The sequence below is a fragment of the Caretta caretta genome, chromosome 5 (assembly GCF_965140235.1).
Source record: "Caretta caretta isolate rCarCar2 chromosome 5, rCarCar1.hap1, whole genome shotgun sequence".
NCBI classification, from domain to species: domain Eukaryota; kingdom Metazoa; phylum Chordata; order Testudines; family Cheloniidae; genus Caretta; species Caretta caretta.
The window spans coordinates 46,438,561-46,462,280 of NC_134210.1; the positions used below are offsets into that span (position 1 = coordinate 46,438,561).

Sequence of the window (23,720 nt, forward strand, 5' to 3'; positions counted from 1 at the left end):
AGTAGCTGCTGGTAATGTTTGTTTCCGTCCCTGGCTATTTATTATTCCCAAAAAGCCAATGAATTTCTTTCCTTCTAAAATTCAAAGAAAAAAATCAAGTTGTAATAAGAGAGACCAATTTAACTGGCTTTGTCCTTATGTTTGCATGTGACCTGATGTATATTTAGTAGTGTTACAGGATCTTGATTATGAATTAGAAAATAAGACTTGCCTCATGTTTTAACTTTATCTTGATTTAGTTGGTTTGAGGCTACAGTTCCCAGAAGGCCCTGCTATTCTGTTGCTGTTTGAAGGAAAACTACAACTATTGTGCTCAGCACAGCATTTTAATAAGTCACCTAATAACATGACATTTTTCTTGCCACATATTACACAATTGAAATAATGATCCTGTAGTTGTGGTTATTCTCCAAACATATTTTGGGAAAGTTAAAGGAAAACCTGTTCAGGCCTTGAGTTACTTAAGCCCAATAGGGGATGTTATTCAGACATTTAAGATGAACTGTAAAACAGATGAAAATTGACTTAAGTGCAGAAAATACATTTTAATTGTCTTTTAAAGAGTCATTTTTCAACCTCTGTGAGGTGTTCTTATCAGTTGCTGGTTCAGAAAAGCTATTCCAGAATGTAACACCATGAATACTGGAAGTCATCACTGAAATCATGCAGTTAATTTTATATTTGTGGTGTCACAAAATGGTATATCTTTGAAATCTTCAATAAACCAGAGGAGTACTACGAGGATGTAATGTGGTGAAAAAATTGGGTCAAAGTTCAGTGTAAATGAAAAATGGTCAAATCTAAACCTTGAATCTGAACGTATTCTAATTACAGGTGGGCTATCTGAGTTCTTAGAATCAAGACAGCTTGGCCTATAGTTTTGATTCCAGTTCTGTCCAGAACCGGAATGGGTGTATTCCTTGGTTAAGATGTTGCTAAATTCTTTTGTGTTACTGGTCTTTTAAGAGGAGGGTGGTGTCTTCCTTCTGTGTCCGCTTTCTCTTCTCATTTTTATCATCTCTCCCCTGGGCCCCAAAATGAAAAGAAAGTAGTAGAAAAGAAAAATGGGCTGGCCAAATACACCCTCCTTCGCTCATTATGTACCCTCAACCCAGATAAGAGTATAGGGTTGAGCGAGCAGCTGCTGCTCCTCGGATGGCTGTCCTTTCTTCTGTGCTTATCTTTCCGATCAGTTATTAGTATTATTATTGCTGTGTTGCCAACTCTCAAGACTTTTATCATGAGTCTCAAGATATTTGATGTTTTTTCTTAAAGTTCCAGCTACTGGAGGCAAGTGATTACAAGAGATTTTGGATTTTTTGGACTTGACTCACGATTTTTCAACAGATGGAGTTGGCACTGCTGTTGTTGACAGACTCAGGACTCCCACCCTTTTCCCACAGTAGCCCCTTGTGAGAGAGGGATGCTTTTTTGGTATTGAATTTAATTGGCTGCATGAGAGTTTGATTAGGAGTAGGACTGCAGAAACCCAAGACAGGAGATAAAAATCTTGGACAGTCCTATCTAGAATGGGACAAGTAATAAGGATGAAACCGTAACCAGGATAAGCCCTTGAACCTTAATCCTACCATAAACCAGAGTCATATGCCACTTCTTTACTCCATCTATAGTTAAAACTTATTTGTGTACTGAATACCTTCCCTTCTCCATATCCACAGCCTGTTTTTGGTCAGGAGGAGGAGAGTGGGGACATGCAGATCTTAACTCAGTTTATATTATGTCCTTTGAATGTCTTTTTTTAATTGGCTTCTCTTTTTTTGTATTTTTACTTTTAACTTTATATTTGCCATCTACAGAGTCCCTGACAGACCTTCAAATCCCACAAGTTTAACAGATTTTAAGGCCACAGGGAACTGTTACAAGATCTTGTCTGACCTCCTGTATACCACAGGCCATTAATTTTCTGCCAGCCACTCCTGTATAGAACCCAATAACTTGTTTAACTAAAACATATCTTCCAAAAAGGAATCCAATCTTGATCTGAAGACAAGAGATTGAGAATCTTCCCTGTCCCTTTGTAGTTAGTTCCAATGGTTTATCATTCTCACTGTTAACAATGTATGCCTTATTTTAATTTGAATTTGTCTGGCTGTGACATCCAGCAGTTGGTTCTTGTTGTGCCTTTCTTCACTAGATTAAAGAACTCGTGTATTCTCCCTGTGAAAGTACTCATACACCATAATCAAGTCACCGCTTCATCCTCTTTTGAGCTCTAAGTATCTCAGTGTGTAAGGCATTTTGGCCATCTCTTGAATCATTTGTGTAGTTCTTTTTTGCACCCACTCCAAATTTTCCAATCTTTTTTAAAATGTGGATGCTGTACATGGTATTCCAGTATCGGTCGCCTCCCTACTCTGACTCCCCTGGTTATACATCCAAAGATCACATTAGCCCTTTATGCCATAGCATCACACTAGGAACTCACATTGTATTGTTTGTTCATTATGACCACTATATCCCTTTTTAGAGTCACTGCTGTTGAGGATAGAGTCCCCCATTCTGAAGGTATGGCCTGCATTCTGTCATCTTAGATGTGACTGAATTAAAACAAATTTTGTTTGAATGGACCCTACTTATAGAGCAATCTGGATTGCTTGATATGACTGCCCTGTCATTATTTACCACATTGACAATATGTGCATCATCCACAAATTTTAAGATTAAGATTGTAATTCTTTGTGGCAGGGACCAACTTTTTGTTGTTTGCACAGTGCCTATATTGGAGCAGTGGTCCCTGACTGGGTCTTACAGGAGCTACTGCAGTACAAATAATAATAATATTGCATTCATTTGGATGAATTTGTGGGGTCAGAGAAAGCAACACCACTGCTTAAGATTGGTTTACCTTCTAAAGGGGTGGTTTCACCAGATTTTCCACTTTCATCCTCTGTAGAAAATCCTGAAAGTTTCAGTGTCTCCCTAGAAGTTTTACTTGAATAGTAAAACAAGCTTATTGGGGCCTCAGAAATGTTCATTTTAACTAACAGGTTTTTTGTGGAATACAATTCAGTTAATCCCTGGTCGGAAATCCTTCTCACAAGGTGAACTCTCAGAATGCTGAGCTGAGCAAAATGGGTATTTTTTTTCTTTTAAAGTGAAGAAAATATTTTCTGCTATTATAAAAGTGTTGAAGAATCTCTTTACTGGCATGGCAGAAATGAAATATTCATATATTTTGACAGAGAAAAGAAATGGTAGTGCCAGAGAAAAAAGCGCCTACTAAACAAGATGTGTCCCTACTAGACTTGGATGATTGTAAGTAATTTGGTTATATAACATTATTTATTTCTTTAAGAATGGAATCAAAGAATCTTTCTTGTCACAAGATAAATTCCTAATAATTTCCATAAATTTAAATGCCTGAAGTAATGATCCTGTTCATTTATCATACCAATTAACTGGCACACGTATAGATGTTAGTGAAATCACACACTTGCTGTTTTAAATGTGTAATTTGAAATTTCTGCTTGTCAAGTTTAGAGTTCTGTCAGAAAGTATCTTTTTTAATGTGCTACTATTTGAAGCATTCATTTGTTTTGAGCTGTTTTGTGTGTCATGACTTCATTTACCACTTGAGTGGAATTATTGCCTTAGGTATACCTTAGACATTTCTTAGGATGTATTGATTTAGTCAGTCTGGCAGCTAATTCAACTACTATAGAGAAGACATTAAGAATTAAAATTCCAGCTAACAATGCAGTATTGCAAAAAGATGGAAAGATCTGGAACTGTTCTCTAGTCTAAACCTTGTAGTGTGGATTCTTTAGGTTTGTATGTCTTATTTTCAGACTCATTCCTGAAAGTGAAATGCATACAGAAGTCATATTTGAGTTAATGAGAGACATGAATGTGGAATTTTTAAAAGATTTAGATCTATTATCTTTAATTTTCCAAGCACCATGACAGTATATGGCACTATGTAGGTAGTACAGAAGTAATGAGTATGAAATACACAGGAAGAGTATGAGAGTAGCAATGGGGAAGAAGGAACAAAAGATTATTGTATCAATTTAGAAAAGGAAGTTGTATTGAACATATGACGTAATAAAATCAGTAAAGTTGATTTATTACATTTTCTTAGTTTTTGTTGGACTCCCACAGTCATTCTTCAAAGTTCAGACTTTTTGACAGATATGAATTTCACATTGGGAGTTTACCATTATCTTCTGAGATATACCAGGTTAATATAGTCCTAGATTTTAAAAGTGTTTGAGCATAACTCAGTTAAATCAAGATGCCAGCTTACCATACATGCTATTAATTGAAGTATTTAATTGCCTTAATGTTTTTAATTTAAAAAAATTATTAAATCCATTTTTTTAACTGTTCTTTTCCTGCAGTCAATCCTGTGTCAACTCCTGTAGCATTTCCCACTCCAGCTATTCTCTCTCCAAGTTTAGTTGCTGACCTAGAGGGTTTAAGCCTGTCAAGGTCATCAGTCATTGATGTAAGTAATCTTTTTTTTCCCCCCAAAACCCCCAACTGAACAAAAACAAACCCACTCAATTTAGTTGTTTCATGTGTTTCTGGGTAAGTCATTGATGAAAGTACCGTAACAGGTACTTTTTAAAGGATGTTGCAATTTCTCAATCTAGAATCTGTAGACAAATTGAACAACTTTTTTTGATCTATTTGATATATTCGTGGGAATTGGAAAGCTGGGGAAAGGAAGGTATGAATAATGAACGTTTAGAATGGCTGCATTCACTTGGTATTGTACAACTATTTTAAGTATGGGCTCTTGCTCAGTCCTTCCCTCCAACTTGACTGTGTTTCCAGCCCCAATGAAACATACATACTCACAAATCCAAACCAAACACACAAATCCAAAGAAAATGTTTCTAAAAATTAGAAACTAGAAATAATTGCTTGATGCTGGGTCCAGGAAGAAAGGAAAAACAAATTGTCAAGATACTAAAACATTTACACAGCTAGCAGCGAATAAAAACATGTGGACTTACTACTTCTCGGCCTGATGCTTTACCAGTATTTGCTCCACCAACTCTTCTTATCATGAAAAGAAGCAAAACTAAAATTTGACTACTTTCAGGTATAGACAGTTTGGGATGGCTACAAAAAGTACTGACACAGAAAATGTTAAAAGTGGAAAGTATATAAATTTACTATAAAATGATGTGCCAGTGCCCATTATCCATATCCAAGACCTTATATAATTACAATTCCATACAAGTGACAATTTACATTGTGAAAGATAACAGGGCAGCAGCATCTTGTGCTGATGCAGCCAAAGCTGGCATGACGTAATACGTCACTTCACCTCCCTGGGTTTGGGTCTTTTATATACTGAGAGTTGTAGCTATCAGTATAGCTACGTCAGAACAAGTGCTGGTGTAGATGTACTGCACCATTGTAAACTGTGACTTACCCATGGTAAGGGTTTGTATTGTGCAGCTACATTGGTGTAAGGCCATGGAATTGTATCTTCTGCTGGTGATAAGAAAGTGTATTGACCTTCTTTGTCCAGTTTTTCTGAAACACAGAAGAAAGCGTCTAGAATTCAGTGACTCTTTCCCTTAACACCAGAGCTGTTATGTTTGTCCTATTGTTTTCACTTAGGACTTGTCTACACAGGGAAATTGACTGACCTAGCTTTCCAGAGTAACTATTCTGCTGCCAAAGCTCTGGAATAACTCTTCCATGTGGACACTCTGATCCAAATTAAAAGTGACTTTATTCCAGAATAGAGTATCCACATAGGGAAGTTATTCTGGAATAGCTAAATTATACCAAACAAGATATTCTGGAATAGTCATTCCGGAATAGTTATGCTGATCAATTTTCCCTATGTAGAGAAGGCCCCCAAGTATTTTTAAACATTAAACCGTTCAGTAAGCTACAGGTGTCTGTAATGAGCAGTAACTGTGTGTGTGTTTTCCAAATAAGTAGAATAAATAACAGAATATATTTCACATAATTGCCTTCATATCTTTTTCTGTTTTGTTACTGTGCATGTTAGTTTTGGAATGCCCTTTTATACTATTAGTGTCAAGTGTTTCTATTTCTTTTTTCTGCTGCTTCATTAAGGTCCAATCCAGTTCCCTTTGGACTCAATAAAAGTTGGATCAGGCCCTTGATATTTGTTTCGTGCAACATGTACTAGATTAATTCAGGTTTATTAATTCCAGTGTGTTGAGGAAGCATCCTTGGTTAGTTGGCTGTTTTTTTCACTTCCATATTTTATCTTCTCTTCTTCCTTCACACTTCTTTGTCAGCATATTCCAATGAAAGATGGCAAAGCTATAGAAATTAAGTCTCCCAATATCCTTGTGAGGTGGAGGTGGAATTCCCATTTTACAGTTAGGTGTAGCTGAGATTCGAAGGCAGCTGTAACTTGCCCAAGAATCCAGAAGAAGTCTTATAGGAAACCATGAAATAGAAATCAGAACTCTTGATAACCAGCCCTGTATTTTAGCAGCAGTAACATTCTTTCTCTTCTAGTAAATACTGCTGTATTACATCTTTTTAGTTGACCTACCAAAAATATTTAGGTCCTATGTAAGTTAAAACCAATCTTCCATTCCCCTTCCTTCAGTTTCGTTATTTGAAATTTACCTTTAAGAAATTTCCCTTTTTGTTACTTTTCACTATTTAATCTTAAAAATACATTTATTTTGAGAAAAAATATATTTAATAAATACTTGCAAAGTTCCATATATTGATACCGGGGACAATTTATCTCTTTGCAAGAGAAATAACCTCTCCCCTCTCCTACCCCCCCAACCCTCAAAAGTCTCATGCAAGACAGAAACACACAGTAACTGGCAAAAAGAAAAGGAGTACTTGTGGCACCTTAGAGACTAACCAATTTATTTGAGCATGAGCTTTCGTGAGCTACAGCTCACTTCATCAGATGGCAGTCAACTAACTCATGATTCATAAATGAAAGAATGTTTTAGATACTATTCCAGTGAACAGACTGGTAAAATTATAGACTTGACAAAAAATGTTAAGCCATGGACTTCATGATTATACATTGGATGTGGGCCCTGTCTACACTGGAGAATTTTGATGTTGCAGCTCTTCTTAGCATGCCTGGAATACTGCACGCACACAATCACTGCCCATAGTGGCCAGATATTCACAGCACTGCTCGGATTTCAGTTGCTCTGAGTAAGGGTAAGCACAATGTAGTCTACACCATGTCACTCTACAGTGTTGCCATACCAGGTTTCAGCAAGCCCTGACTTAGCAGCTGCTACTGTGCAGTTATTCCTTCTGCTGCATATCCACATTGCTCCTGCTCACCCTTCAAAGTTTTGTCATTACAGAGCACTGACTGGCCCCAGTCTTCCTGGCTCTAGGCAGGCCCAAAAACAGCCCTGAACCCTCTCTTTTCTCCACTATGCCCTTTCTGATCAGGGCAGGACAGAGGTGGTAATCAGCTGCATCTAGCTTGGACTAATCCCCATCCACCATACCCATTCCCCCTTTCACACCTATAGCACATGAGGAAATGGAGAGAATACAAGCATACTTCTTCCCCCCCCTTCCCCGCAAATAAATGTGCTTACTTCACTGGCCATTGGCACAATAATTCATTTGCTGCATCAGAGTCACCCACATAGAAGTATCATCAGTGAAGATGCACAGCAGGGCTACCCCCTATATCCTCCGTTATCCCAAGTAAAATCACTTACCTTGCCATGATGCAGCACCCATTCATTACAACCTACCCTTGAGGAGTAGTACATATCCTAGGAGCCTTACTGCCTTATTAAGGAATGGTGGGGGCTAACTGGGACAGATAGAGAGACCGGAAGGGGTGTCTTACATCTAGAGCCTGGTTCACACCACTCTCCTCTCTTGTTCTTTGAGGAAACACGAGAGAGGGAAACTGTGCAGCTAGGAAACACAGCAATAAAATAACAGAGAAAATAAAATTAAAACTAAAAATACTGAGCGAATTAAGGAAAGTAACAATACTGAGCTTGAGCATTTCACACAGAAAGGTTGTGTGGTTCATCTCTGTTATAGTTATGTGCGAGTGTGAGGGTGTAACAGAACACCCCCAACCTTCATGGCACATGTGTGACCTTCATATGGGATAGAATAATTCAACGCAGGGAGTGATATGTATGATCACAATCCATTCTGTGCACAAAAAACAAGATGGCTAGTGTGAATGCACTGCACAGTGAAAGTTGCAATAGTGCAACCATGTAGTAAAACAGCAATCCTAGAAAACTCAGGTAAGCCAGTCCTTAGAATGTTAAACATTTGAAGAATGGAATAAAAAAGGAATGAAGGAGTTTGTACATTTTGCTAATACATACTATGATCTGAAGTATCAGGAATCCTGTGGTAGCAGTTTAGAGTGACTTCTAAAGAATTTCTTATTTTGTATGCTTTTATCAAGTACAAGTAAAGTTGAATCTAGGAGCAACATTTTTATGAAACTACCCTAATTTTTGTTCCTACCAACCCTGTCTACAATGGGAGGTGGAGATATTCAGCCCTTGCATGGCTGGAGTTGTCGTAAATTAAATACTAAGCTGAGTTACTACTTTCATCGAGTGGCTCTACATATTCCCACTTACAGGTAATGCAGTGCGTGGTACAGCCCAGCAGTAGAACCTTCTCCAAGCAGTGTCCGTTAGAGCACGTGTGCACCTTCTCCTATCAGCAGCTCCAAACATTGTGAGGGCGAGGCTATCTAATAAGGTGCTGTGCCCACTACTGTCTCATTTCCTTCCAACCGCTGTGCCAGACAGAAGTGAACTGCCCCAGTCCATCAGATCCAGGGTTTTTCTCCTGTTAGTGCCTTAGTTTCTTGTTGTTGGTTTTTATTGTGTCTGTTAGTGTAATTAAGGTAGTTTTTAGAAAAGGAGTACTTGTGGCACCTTAGAGACTAACCAATTTATTTGAGCATAAGCTTTCGTGAGCTACAGCTCACTACGTCGGATGCATACTGATAGAAGATCTTTTTATACACACAAAGCATGAAAAAATGGGTGTTTACCACTACAAAAGGTTTTCTCTCCCCCCACCCCACTCTCCTGCTGGTAATAGCTTATCTAAAGTGATCACTCTCCTTACAATGTGTATGATAATCAAGGTGGGCCATTTCCAGCACAAATCCAGGGTTTTACAAGAACGTCGGGGGGGGAGGGGAGGAGATAGGTTATCTTGCATAATGACTTAGCCACTCCCAGTCTCTATTCAAGCCTAAGTTAATTGTATCCAATTTGCAAATGAATTCCAATTCAACAGTTTCTCGCTGGAGTCTGGATTTGAAATTTTTTTTGTTGTCATATCACAACTTTCAGGTCTGTAATCGCGTGACCAGAGAGATTGAAGTGTTCTCCGACTGGTTTATGAATGTTATAATTCTTGACATCTGATTTGTGTCCATTTATTCTTTTACGTAGAGACTGTCCAGTTTGACCAATGTACATGGCAGAGGGGCATTGCTGGCACATGATGGCATATATCACATTGGTGGATGTGCAGGTGAACGAGCCTCTGATAGTGTGGCTGATGTTATTAGGCCCTGTGATGGTGTCCCCTGAATAGATATGTGGGCACAGTTGGCAACGGGCTTTGTTGCAAGGATAGGTTCCTGCGTTAGTGGTTCTGTTGTGTGGTATGTGGTTGCTGGTGAGTATTTGCTTCAGGTTGGGGGGCTGTCTGTAGGCAAGGACTGGTCTGTCTCCCAAGATTTGTGAGAGTGTAGGGTCATCCTTCAGGATAGGTTGTAGATCCTTAATAATGCGTTGGAGGGGTTTTAGTTGGGGGCTGAAGGTAACGGCTAGTGGCGTTCTGTTATTTTCTTTGTTAGGCCTGTCCTGTAGTAGGTGACTTCTGGGAACTCTTCTGGCTCTATCAATCTGTTCCTTCACTTCCGCAGGTGGGTATTGTAGTTTTAAGAATGCTTGATAGAGATCTTGTAGGTGTTTTAGTTTAGTGGTAGCTTGGTTCCATGTGATAGCAGAACTGAAGAAGAAGTCGGGTTTTAAAAGATGTACTTCATGCACAGCTGTCTTCCTGGTGTCAGAAGACCATGTTAGATGTCATAAGTCAGTGGTTCTCTTCCGGGGGTACCTCAATTCACCTACATATTTGCCTAGTTTTACAACAGGCTACATAAAAAGCACTAGCAAATTCAATACAAACTAAAATTTCATACAAACAAAATGAGAGAGTCTCCCAGAATGACAAGTCTCACAAGTGAAAAACAGACTCAAGTATCACACTGAAAAATAAGTACAATGTTTATATTCCAATTGATTTATTTTATGATTATATGGTAAAAATGAGAAAGGAAGCCATTTTTCAGTAATAGTGTGCTGACACTTTTGTATTTTTATGTCTGATTTTGTAAGCAAGTCGTAAGTGAGGTAAAACTTGGAGTCTGCAAGACAAATCAGACTCCTGAAAGGGGTACAGTAGTCTGGAAAGGTTGAGAATCACTGCCGTAAGTGACTCAGAGAAGGCTGGTTTTCTTCTGGCTGTTCTATTTGCTTATGCTCAGAGCACATAAGGAGAGACAGAATAGAATGCAGGTGCTCCTGCTTAAAGAGGCCCTTGCAGCTAAATCTTTGGGTTCCGGAACATCATCCGATCCAAAAGCTGAGGCCTGTTTCAGTTCTGTGATCAATCTCAGCTGAGGAGTGTGGAGCTTAATCTCTTTCCAGATCCAGTGCTTTTTAAATTGCATTAACAGCACCATTGTCTGTTCCTGTTTCTGTGCTATCCTCTGATCTGAAAAGGACTATTACTATGGTAACTGATGTTCACCGTTCAGCTTCTGAGCTGATCCAAGCAAGAGACCTATGGGGAAAGCAAAAGAGAGGCTTTGTCAGGTTGTAGATCTACATCTCTTTGACTTAAAAGATGGGTAGAGAAGAGGATCCTGAGAGTCTTTTTCTGGTTCCATCTTTGTCGTCGTCCTCCTAAGACAGCTCCAGGTTCAGCAAGCAGATTCTCACCTTTGATCTCAATTCATCCTCTGGTGCCATTGTTATCTGACTGAGATCCATAGCGGGTCCTCGCTTAAAGGAGGACAGAGGAAGAGTTAAAAGGCTTGAACCATCCAGTTTTGTACCACTGAAATCTGGTTTCCTCAATCTCTTGGTCAGTTTTTATCTTCTCCTATGGATATATTCTCAGATCCCAGGTATTGGAGAGACTGGCCCTCCTGGACTCCATGGTCTTATTGGGCTCGGCCTCAGAAGGTTTTGAGTTATCCACCTCATGGATGGAGAAGCGAGGTCCTGACTTACAAAACTTTGGTGGTGGTGGAATCTTCAGATTCAGTTTCACTGAATCCACCTGATGCTCAGACGGTGTGCCCAATGACAAGTCTGAGAGAGCTCCCCTTTTTGAGCTGGATCACATAGATACAGTCTTTGATTCAGATTTGGCAGCTGATGAACAAATGGATGTTGCCTCTGCTTAGTCTCCTTCTGAGAATGCTCTACAGTCCCATGACTTAGTGGATTGTCTGGCATTCAGTTTGATCCTGAACAGCCAGGAAGTCAACATTTGGTCCCATCTCAAAGAATCAATTTAGATGGCATTACTGCCAACTGAGTTCCAGATGATTTGCCACCTTTGGTTGGTATTACAGTCTCAAACCTCAACTACAGTCTGAATATGCCTGAGGTTGCTGGGTCATATGGCTGCCTGCATACAGGTAGTCCAATTTGCCAGGTTACAGCTACATCCTCTTCAGATGTGGCTGAATTCAGTCTATTGTCCGAATTACCATCCCTTGGGCAATCTGGTCTAAATTCCTCCACTGAGCCTGGATTCCTTACGACGGTAGACAATTCAGGGCAATGTGTGCCCTGGCATTCCCTGCACTTGGTCTCCGCCAACCAGGACTATTGTCATAGATGCCTCCTTAATGGGTTGGGGAGCCCACGTGTGGTTGCTGAAAGTTCAAGAACTGTGGTCAGAACAGGAAGCTTCTGTGGCATCTGCAGTGCCTGTCGGACCTTTCAGGATCACAGCAGGACTCAGCAGGTCTCCGTTTGAGCCTCTCAACTTTTTCCTTCTCCTTTTTGTGTCAGAAAACTGCTTTCTTTGTGATAAGATCTGCAAGGTGTTTGTGAGAGTTTCAGGCTTGGATGGCAGACTCTCCCTTACATGAGGTTTTCTGAAGACAAAGTGACCCTGCGGCAGCAGCCTAAGTTTTTGCCTAAAGTGGTCTATCAGTTTCACTCATATCTACATGTGTTCCCACCCCACCCAACGCCTGTTCAACCCAAGAGGAGTAGCATCTTCACATGATGGATGTGAGGCAGTGTCTAGATTTCTACCTGGATATGGCTAAAATACCCTTTCCAGCCTCACCTCGTCTGATTGTGTCATGCTGACGTAATGGAGGGTCAAGCAATCTCTTTCCAGATGATCTCCAGATGGATAACCTCCTGTATCATGACAGCATATAAAGTAGCTCAGACTACATTCCCCCTCGGTTCCCCCCGGTGTGAGCTCATTCTACAAGAGCCTAGGTCATGCTGATTGCATTTCTAAGAGATGCCACTTGGTCCTCTGCACATACATTTATGAACCACTATGCCATTATCCTGCTTCATGCTGAGATGCAAATTGTGGGAAAGCAATCCTGCAATCTTTTTTTAAATAGACTTGGAGCCCCACCTCCTGCAAATACTGCTTGAGAGTAACCTACGTGGAATACAAGGCTGCATCTACTTGAAGAAGAAATCACGGTTACTTACTGTAACTATTGTTCTTTCAGTGTGATGCAGACATGTATTCCACAGTCAACCCACTGTCCATCCTGTTGCATTGGAATCTCTGCTCCTGATGTTCATTGTGAAGGGACTGAGGGGGATCAGGGTGGTATCGCCCTTATATGGCCAGAGGAGGGGCTAAGGCCATGAGATGTGAGCACCTCTCCTACAGGTACTGCTAGGCAAAGTTCTCTGGCTCTGATGCATGGGGCACATGCACACTTGCATGGATTATACGGTTTCCTTTAATTTTTCTTTTTGCACGTGACCTGTCCGTGACTTTTACTAAAAATATCCGTAACAAAATCTTAGCCTTAGTTCAGACTATTTCCAGATGGGTTAATCAATGTATCATTGAATGTTACAAGTTAGTCACAGTCGCCAGGCCTGCTGTTTCAGGCTCATTCTGCTAGAGCAGTGGCAGTGTCTTTCATTTGCCTTTAAACATGTTCCTGTTGGGGAAATCTGTGAGGCTGCTTCTTGCAAGTCAGTCCATACCTTTACCAAACATTGTACGTTGGATTTGGTTTTGAGAGCTGATGCTACATTTAGTAGTGCAATGCTTGTCATTATTTAATTAGGACTCTGTTGCCTTCCTCCTGAGTTTTCAGCACTGCTTGCCAAATACCCATAAATCAGAATATTCAGAGCAACTCAAAGAAGAAATTAAGGTTACTTGTTACAGGAGTTCTTCTAAATGACTCTGCATATTCACATTTCCTGCCCACCTTCCCCTATTTCTCAAAGTCCTAATTTGGTTTCTCTGGGTTAGCAGTTAAAGGAACGGAGGTGGTAGAGGGCACAGTCCCCCCCCTTAGATAGTCTCATTTTCAGAACGTTTGGAGACACTGAGGGGAAAGGGAAGAGGGGGTGCATATGCACTCTAACATGTACTGCTTAGCGAAGGTTCTATCATTGGGGGGCTGCATCAGGCGGCGCATTACCCACCATGAGTGTGAATATGCAGAGTTATCTCAAACTCCGGTTACAAGTAAGTAACCTTCGTTTTTTCATTATCTTTGTCTCCTGTTCTTCTTTTACACTGAACACTAATTTCTTTAACTAAAAGGGAAAGTTTGGATGAAGACATTGGTGAAAGACTTACACACTTACAAGTACATTTGCACCCTTAGTCCAGTGTGAAAACTGAATAATTAAAATAGAAACAATGCATTTGGGAATAGTATTTTTATACTCCATGCAAGAAATATTGTTCTGTACATATATATTGCATTAACTATGTTACAGGGATTGGCCAAAACCTTTTATTTGAGCCCTTTTGAACTCAGTAAATGGAGTCTAAAAACAAGCCAATGAGATCGGCTGGATTTGAACACCCCACCATTTGCAAAGTCAGTTTAAAATTCTAGATCCAAACTTTGTGGATTGGACCCATATGTAGGAAAAACAAAAATGTGACCACAGCCAGAGATAAAATCTGGCCTCCTTGGACCATCTCTACTGCATTATGAATAATCTGCAAGCTCCTATTCGTTTCACTGATGCATTTTGCAGTGAAACTCTCATTGTAACGGTTCCAAAAACCGTGTGAACTCAGTACAGTGGAAGTTTTATGAAGTATGATGTTTAAAACAAGATTATCAGTGACCATTTTATAGCAGCTACTTTGACACTTCAATTAATTTGTATTAATCTGCTGCTCTTATAAATTTAGTACAACGTTGCTACACCTACTTCTTTTTTTCAAACTTTGTCTCTGCATATTTGTATAGCTGTGAGCTAAAATCCCTGAGATCAAATAAAAAAAATCCTTAGAATTAGGTTAAATAGCAGCATGGCATGTATATAGTGTTAACTCACCTGTTGTTTGGAAACCCCTTCCAATAGTTAGGCATAACAGGAAAATCAAGGCTAGAATCTGTCTTTACTCCTAACAGTAAAACTCCCATTGATTTTAATGTAGGGTCAATATCTAAAACACTGTATCTTGTGATTTTCATTGTTCTTTTTAAAGTTAACATAAAAATGTAAAAGGGTTGTTGCATCTATAGCTATTGCAATGGGAAAGGTTATAAAACAGTTTTCATTCTGTTTTTTTCACATGCTCTTCACTTTTCTGAAAAATTCACTGTTGGGCACCCTTTTACAGGTTTGGATTCAAGATAATTTTGTCATGATAAATTTTTTGAGACAATCCTGCAATCATGTATTTGTTATGCCTTGAACACCAGTAGTTGTGGAATTGTAATTACAAAAAATTCTCTCATGCGGTCTGCACTGCTGGCTCCAAGTCACAGTGAAAAATATTAAGTTTGCTTCACTTTGTAGATCAGCTCATCACTGGCCTGGTGTAATAGGGAGAGCAGCAACAGTGAATCAGAGGCATCAAAAGATAGGGGGATGATCAGATGGAAGAGGTAAATAGTGGAGGGTAAACAAAGGATGAAGGACTGCACAGTTCTGTTCTGATCAACTTTTCCTGAAACATGGACAGAGTGGGGAGCCAAGCTCTTCTTCTCGATTCCTAATTCTGGCATCGCCTACTTGTCAGTAACTGCAGGGGAAGAGTACTAGCAGTAAGTAGCTCTCGCATATCAGATTAGTTTTGAGTGAGGGAAGGGCAGAAGGTCAACTAAGTCAGAGCATGAAAAAATTCAAATCTGTCTCTAGCTCTATGCAATCTACCTCAAACTTCTCTCTGCAGCTCTGTGATGCAGTGTGGAGGGACTACAGTGTGTTAGAGTAATGCATTTCTTGCACATCATTCCAATAGGTCATCTTAACTTGTGCAAAGAGGTAGTCTGCAGTTGACAGTTTTGCACAAATGGAAGTCAAATAACAATAAATAAGATACTTTAAAGAGATTTATAGAGATTATTTATAGGGCCCAATTCTGTCTTCCAATCTGTGTATTCATTCCCTCATTGACTTTTCTGAGAGTTGTTTTGTGATTTAGGAGGCAATGAAAATGAAATGCTGTATGTAAATCTATTGTTTTCAAATAAATTGGAGAATATTGTAGAATCCAGTGTACAGTTGGTTAAATAATTGTGGTTATCCAAACTACCAGCCACTTTCAGAAAAGTAAGTAAAATAAAACAACTCTCCAGGCATTGTGTTGGATGAATGTTCCTTTTTAACATAGTATTTTGAATTTAATGTGTGAGAATTAGTTTTAAAATCACAAGTATAATTGTAAAACTTCAGAGAACTTTTTTCCTTCAGTCAGAGAGAGGATGAATTTAACTGTAGGGTACATGCCAAACTAACTCTAAGAAATTAATTTATTACCAGGGAATAGAGAGCAGCGTGTAAAAATAGATAAGTACAGTATATGACCCTAATAGCAAAGAAATGTTGCAGACACTTACCTTTGAATATGTCAGACAGACTATTGTTCAAATCATTCAGCGCTGTAATTGGATACAGCATTTATAAAACCTATCAATAAAGTCTATTTCCCTAAATTCATAGCTGCTAACATTATTGAAAGTATAAATACAATATATTTGTTACAGTAATGCTAAGGATCTCTTTAAGCCTACAAAAACAAGGTTGCCTTGAATAGAAGCTGCTATAGTTAACACCCTCCTTTGTCTGTTCTGCAACTCCTTTGTTTCAACTGATTTTGTATGTGTGTGTATGTGTGTATATATATATATATATAAAAATCTTTATAGCTTGGTACAGGGAAGGTGGGAAGTCAGAGAGGCATGGGTACCACTATCTCATTGTTAGATATAAAAACTCCTGGATTCTATAGCTGACTCTACCACCGACATTCTGTGACACTTGGGTGTATCACTTGGCAGTTTTGCACATCAGCTTACCCTAAAATGGGTATATTTCCTGACCTGATGGGGGCGTTAGTTTATATTACTAATCATTTATATAGTAGTGTAAATGCTTTACAGAATGCAGAAGAGTTGTTTTTTCTTCAGTGAGTTTACAGTCTGATATGGACACATAAGAAACTGTTTAGTTATGATATGGTATGGAGAAATCAATACTGAGGAGATCAGCATAGGAAAGACTCTTGGAGAAGTGGTGAGTAGGTACTTGGCAGGCACGAAGTGGGTGACTGTTCAATGCACAACCAATTAATGAGAGAAGGAAATGAAGGGAACAGTAAGGAAAGATGACTGAGAGCAACATGGAAAGTGAAAGTGGTTAGGAGGACAAGATGTGAACAAGAGCATAAATGGGGCAAGATAGTATACAAAGTGAGACATGGTGAAGTAGTGAGCAGAGAAGGTGCTTTAGCAACTGTGGCAAAGAGAGGAGAGGTGTGCAGTGGGGAGTCAGAAAAGAAGGTAGCTTTGGTAAGTCAGTGTTTGAGGTAACCAAAGCAAGAGAAATGTTTCAGCAGCGGAACATTTGGAGAAAGGGTGCATTTTGATGCTGTCTGGGGATGAGAGGACAGGTTGGCAAAAGACGGTATGAGGGAAAAGGTAACTGTCAAAGAAGACAGTTCATGAGCCTAGAAGTTGAGGAGGATAGTGGATGGTGAGAAAAGAGTCGATATGACTGTGAAGCTATGAGAAGAAAAGATTGATTTTTTTTTTGAGATGGTGGAGGAACATTTAAGAGCAAATGTGTGAAAGACAGTTGAAGATGGAAGACTGCAGAGAAGTTGAGGAACAAGAAGAGATTTGGAAACTTTTTAGCATAAGAGGTAGCTGAAGATAATGTGTGTGAATGTGGTTACCCAAAGGAAGAAAAGGGGGGGACAGGAGACAGAACATGGAAGAATGCCAGTAGTATGGGGGAAGAGATGATGGAGTGGGGAGCAAACAGAAGAAGCAACAGAGAAAAGTGGCCAACAGAGAGCAGAAGAGGGGGGACAGATAATCTGTGTAAGAAGGGTGATAAGGAAAATGCTCTCCTTTAGATTTCTTAGTGTATGGTTTTTAGATTGTAAACTTTTCAAAGCAAAGTCTGTCCGTGTTTTTGTACAGTGCTTGCCATGTTGTCTACACTAAATAAAAAAGGAGTAGCAATCAAGAAGAAGATGGAAATATCACCTTGGTTTCGTTAGGAGGAGAATTTTGTTGTGAATGGTGAATACAATTTTAGTGAATTGAAATGGAGAAAATTCAGATAGGCGAAGATGAAGAAGAAGTTGGAGAAAAGATCTTAAGCAGCAGATGTAAGTGGCACAGTAGGATTTTGGAGGTAAAAGGGAGGAAGAAGATCGTAAATGGAAATGCAGCACATCCCTCGGCCCATGCCACTTCCTGCAGCCCCCATTGGCCTGGAACGGCAAACTGCAGCCTGTGGGAGCTGCGATCGGCCAAACCTGCAGACGCTGCAGGTAAACAAACCGTCCTGGACCAACAGCGGATTTCCCTGACGGGCCGCGTGCCAACGGTTGCCGATCCCTGTTCTATAATGTGTTCTAGGTAAACTATAAGTGCTTTTGTCACCCATTGTGCTTGCTCTTAATGTTTAACACAATTTTTGTTGTTTGATTTCCATTGGGATTCTAAAGTTGTTAGTATTGAAGTGAACATAGAAAAAAAATTATATTTGATGCAATAACTACGCACCCTGAAGCTGATTATTGGCCATACTGAAGTATGGCTGTGAGCAGAAAGTGGCGATGTACAAGTGGCATCGCTTTACTTACCAGGTCTTCTTTCTGGATATATTCAGTCTATTCTGCTTTAAAAATAGAACTGTTAAAAATAAACATTTACTGTTTTATTTTCTGCTGCTAGCACTAATATAGGTATGGGAGAGTGAGCTGGAATCTTTTCTGGCTTGTGAATCACCTATGGAACTGGTGACAATACCAGTTTCAAAGCTTTATTAATGGTGATGGTACACAGGCCAGAAATAACAGAATCTGACATTTTTGTCCAAGGCTGAGTTGCAGAGCTATCAGTTAGGGGGGAAAAACCCTTTCAGTTGTAAATTTAACTCCCTTGATATGGAAACAATTGAGAAATAGTAAACATGGAATCTCTGAATACAGTACTATTTTAGAATTCTTTTAACAGTAGGAGCACACTTGACAGGGTATTTTAGTATTTTGATTACTACATTCAGAGCCATGCTAGTATTGCCTTATGATGATAATTATACAACTCAAAATTTTGGCTATCCAATCAGATTACTTTGTCTGCACAGGCCATTTATAATGTGCCATATGTCTGTACATTATTGGCAGAGTTGGCTAAAACTGATTTTGTAAGGGTATTACAGTGGTTCTTTAGAGAGACAAGGTGGGTGAGTTAGTATCTTTTATTGGACCAATTTCTGTTGGTGAAAGAGACAAGCTTTTTAGCTTACACAGAGCTCTTCTTCAGGTCTGGGAAAGGTACTCAGTGTCGCAGCTAAATACAAGACTGAACAGGTAAGGAGTTAACACAGGTTGCAAGAGACCATTAAAGGTGAAGTGGATAGTTAACATCTCTACAGTCTAGGACAAAGGAGGGTTAGTGAGTTACAGATTGTTGTAATCAGCCATAAATCCAGTGTCTTTATTAAGACCATGATTTTTGGTGTCTAGCAGAGTTATGGATTTAAGTTCCCAGGCTTGTCTTTTGAAGGTGTTGTGCAGGTTTCCTTTGAGGATGAAGATTGAGAGGTCAAATGTGGGGTGATAGCTTTATGATAGTGTTCACACACAGGTGATATGGTGTTTTGATCTTTTGTCATTTTTCTGTGCAGGTTCATTCAAGAGTGTCGTGATTGTCTCATTTCACTGACATAGGTGTTGCATATTTATAGTGCTCTGGATGAGTTACGCAACAGGTAGTGATAGACAAGTGAAGGACCCGTGTATCTTGAAAGGTGTTTTGTGGAGGTATGGATCATTGTAGCAACGGAGATATGTCTGCAGGTTTTGTATCTGTTATGGCAGGGGCTGGTGCCACTTTGAATTGGTGAGTTCTGGTCTCTGAGGAGCTTGCTTCTGATGATTAAGTTGAGTGGTTGTTTGAAGACCAGAAAAGGGTGTTTGGGAAAGATTTATTTCAGGGTATGGTCCCCACAGAGTATGTGTTGCAATTGTTTAATACTACGCTGTGCAGGTTCTAATGTGGGGTGATAGGTGACATCAAGGGGTGTGCAGTTGGAGGGTTTTTTTTTTTTCATGTTTTGAATGGGTATTTGTGTGGCCCATTCCATGATGATCTCTTCTACTCTGGTGGAGTGTCCTTGTTTAGTGGAGGCAGTTTTAAGTGTGTTCAGGTGTGTATCCTGGCATTTCTCCTTTGAGTATGTTCTGTGGTATGAGTTCCTGGCTGTAGATTACAGATGTATTGGGGGTAATTACTAGATCGGTGAATGTGAGTGTGTGATCTGAGAGTTTCTCATATATAGTTATCTTTAGGGTTCCATTGCTGAAGCCGATAGTGCTGTCCAGGAAATTTATACTGTTGTGGGAGTGTTCTAGAAAGTGTGGTGGATGGGTGGCTGTTGCTGAAGTTGTCTTTGAAATCTGAGAGGGTGGTTAGGTCATTTGTCCAGAGGATGAAAATGTCATTAGTATACCTCAGGTATATCATTGGTTTTGTTCTGCATTTGTCCAGAAATTCTCACTTGAGGTGGCCTACGAAGAGGTTGGCATACTGGGAAACCATCCTAGTGTTCATGGCTGTCCAGAGTAGGAAGATGTGCCATAATCTGATTCTGAGGGTCTCATTCTAATCTCTAATATTTAGAGGTTTGTTTAAACCCTGACTCTTGAGAGAGATCCCTTCCAAACTTTGTTAGAATTAACCATTATAACTTCGAATATTCTTGTTATCCATATAAATGTCCACTCCTTTGATCTGGCTAAATTTTTTTACCTCAGTGATATCCTGTGGCAATGGCTTCCATGGTCTAATTACGTGTTTTATAAAAGCATTTCTTTTTAATCAGTGTTGATTGGCCCCTCATTATGAAATTACGAGAACAGAAGCTAATGACCTACCTACCTACCGTAATATCATTCATTGTTTTATATACTTTTAACAAGTCCCCTCTTATTTGTCTTCTTTCCAAGGTAAACAATCCTGATCTTTTCAATCTTTTTGTATGAAAATTTTTCCATGCCTTTGTTTAGAGCCCTGCAAATCCGCGGATATCCGCACCTGCAGATGTGGATATCCGCACATCATTTTTGCGGATAGTGGATCGGATGCAGATACAACCGTGCAGGGCTGTACTCACCAGTGGCACCTGGCCTGTGGCGTTCGGCTTGGGCAGCCCGGGGGGGCGCAGCACACTTGGGGCTGGCAGCCAATAGCCGGTGGCTGGAGCTGGGTGGCAGGTCAGAGTCAGGGCTGTCCAGCACCTGCTCGCCGCACCGCTTCCTGTCCAGCAGCTCGGGCCCTTTGGGCAGCACCAGCACCCACCATGGCCTGGCCTGGCAGCACAGGCCACGCTCCCGGTCCCGGGCCTGACCTGCCAACTGCTAGGCAGCAGGGCCTACCCCCAGCCACAGGGATTGAAGCAGGCAGGGCCCCAATGCTCCACCTCTCCACCCCACTGTGATGCAACACAAGCTGTTGCTCACAAGCCCCCGGGAGCAGCACGCAGTGCAACACCTCTTCCCCCTAGCCCTCCCTCTGCACTGCCCTTTCTCCTCGAGACCCTTCCCCCATGCTACCCCTTACCCCCCAGTTCCCACACTTGCACTGCCTCTTCCCTGCAAGACCCTCCCCCCCGCCTACCCCTCCCCCCACTACCTCTTCTTTTGCCCGCTCCCCCGTTGCTAGTCCTTGTAAAATGGCTTTCTGCTGCAGGTGCGGATACAGGTAAAAGACGGCTAGTAGATCGTGGGTCGGATTGTGGGTTGATCCTGGCAGGTGTGGATCCACATTTGTGTATCCGCGCAGGGCTCTACCTATGTTCATTCTTGTTGCCTTTCTCTGAACCCCTTTAACCTTGGAAAATACTTTTTGAGATGGGATGACCAGTATTGCAAATAGTATTCTAGCGAAGGGCATACCATTGATTTATATAATGGCATTGTAATAATTTTGTATTATTCTCCATCCCAATACTTACACATTCTAACATTTTGTTTGAGTTTTGATCACAGCTGCACATTGAGCAGAGGTCTTCATTGAGCCCTCCACAATTGTGTCATTGTTCCTTTCCTGAGGAGATAGGTTCATTTAGAACCATATAAGATGTTTAAGTAGTTCCAGTGTTTCCCCTACTCTTATATGTTGCACCAGCAATTTCAGTCTGATTAGTACAAAGATTAATTTAAATGAATTTTACAAATATCCTATTAATATCAGTAAGATATCTAGAAAAAGTTTGTAACTATGAAGGAAGTGAAAAGGGTAATCATATCTCATGTTGCAAAAAGTAAGCAGCCTCCTGTGCAGGTCACCCAGCTCTGCACAGATGATTAGGTGTGACTGACTCATGTGAGGAAGCAGCGTGATGGGGTGCTGTCAGGGTTTCCTCCCCACTCTGAACTGTGGGGTACAGATGTGGGGACCTACATGAACGACCGCCTAAGCTTATTTCTACCAGCTTAGTTTAAAAATTCCCCAAGGCACAAATCCCTTTTGTCCTTGGACGGTATGCTGCCACCACCAAGTGATTTAAATAAACATTCAGGGAGGGCCACTTGGAGCCGTATCTCCCCAAAATATCCCCCCAAGCCCTTACACCCCCTTTCCTGGGGAGGCTTGAGAATAATATCCTAACCAATTGGTTACAAGGTGAGCACAGATCAACCCCCCGGGGTCTTAGGACACTGAAAATCAATCAGGTTCTTTAAAGAAAAGGTAAACAAATCACCTTTTGTAAAATCAGGATGGAAGATAACTTTACAGGGTAACAAAAGATTCACAAAAACAGAGGAACTCTCTCTAGGCTTAGTTCAAAGTTACAAAAAACTGGAATAAACCTCCCTCTAGCAAAGAGAAAATTCACAAGCTAAAACAAAAGATAATCTAACACGCCTTGCCTGGCTTTACTCACTGTTTTTGTAATATTAGAGACTGGTTCAGGATTGGCTGGAGGAGATGGATTTTGGCCTGGCCTCTCTCAGTCCCAGGAGCGAGAATACCCAACAAAGAGCACAAACAAAGCCTTCCCATCCCCCGATTTGAAAGTATCTTCTTTCCCCATTGGTCCTTTTGGGCAGGTGCCAACCAGGTTATTTGAGCTTCTTAACCCCTTACAGATAAGGAGGAATTCTAGGCTACCCTTAGCTCTATGGTTATGACAAGCCCCCCAAATCACAGAAGATGCTGGACAGCCTGTTCGACACTGGCTGTGATTTCTTCCTGGAGCTGTAGGAGTAAAAAGAGTTAATAAGACACATGCACCTCTAGGTATACTACTGCTTACATAAAAACTAACAATATGTCCCACATTTCAAGAACGATTTTAACCAGTTGATTCTGGGAAACTCTCACGGGAGAGTGCATCAGCCACTTTGTTAGAAGTTCCTGGAATGTGTTGTATTTCAAAATCAAAATCTTGGAGAGCCAAACTCCACTGAAGAAGTTTTTTATTATTTTCCTTGATGGTGTGAAGCCACTTCAGCGCAGCATGGTCAGTTTGCAGGTGGAAACACTGTCCCTAAACGTATGGGCGTAGCTTTTCTAGAGCATACACAATGGCATAACATTCCTTTTCGGTGATTGACCAGTGGCTTTTCCTCTCAGATAGTGTTTTTGCTGAGAAACATGACAGGATGCAATTCTTGATCTGGTCCTTCCTGCATTAAAACTGCTCCCACACCACACTCGGACGCATCTGTGGTTACTAGGAAAGGTTTGTCAAAGTCTGGGGCCCTGAGCACAGGGTCTGACATGAGTGTCACTTTAAGCTGGTTAAAGGCCTTCTGACACTCTTCAGTCCACTGAACTGCATTTGGCTGGTTCTTTTTGGTCAGGTCTGTTATTGGAGTGGCGATTTGGCTGTAGTGTGGTACAAATCACCTATAATATCTGGCCAAGCCGAAGGAGGAGTGGACCTGTTTCTTTGACTTTGGGACAGGCCACTTTTGGATAGCATCCACTTTGGCCAGTAGGGGGGGTTGATAGTTCCTTG

At 40.5% G+C, this 23,720-nt stretch overlaps 1 protein-coding gene across 3 annotated transcripts in view; it reads left to right on the forward strand.

The window, feature by feature from the left end:
• The window catches only part of AP3B1 (adaptor related protein complex 3 subunit beta 1), a 344,461-nt gene that overhangs the window by 240,629 nt on the left and 80,112 nt on the right, over positions 1-23,720 (forward strand). For all 3 annotated transcript variants that reach the window (XR_007356822.2, XM_048851142.2, XM_048851143.2), the window contains exons 21-22: positions 3,204-3,276; positions 4,362-4,468. Coding sequence is in view for 2 of the 3 variants with exons in the window: in XM_048851142.2 (XP_048707099.1) it covers positions 3,204-3,276; positions 4,362-4,468 (180 nt within the window). In the remaining variant the exon portion in view is untranslated. The remainder of the gene's footprint in view (positions 1-3,203; positions 3,277-4,361; positions 4,469-23,720) is intronic.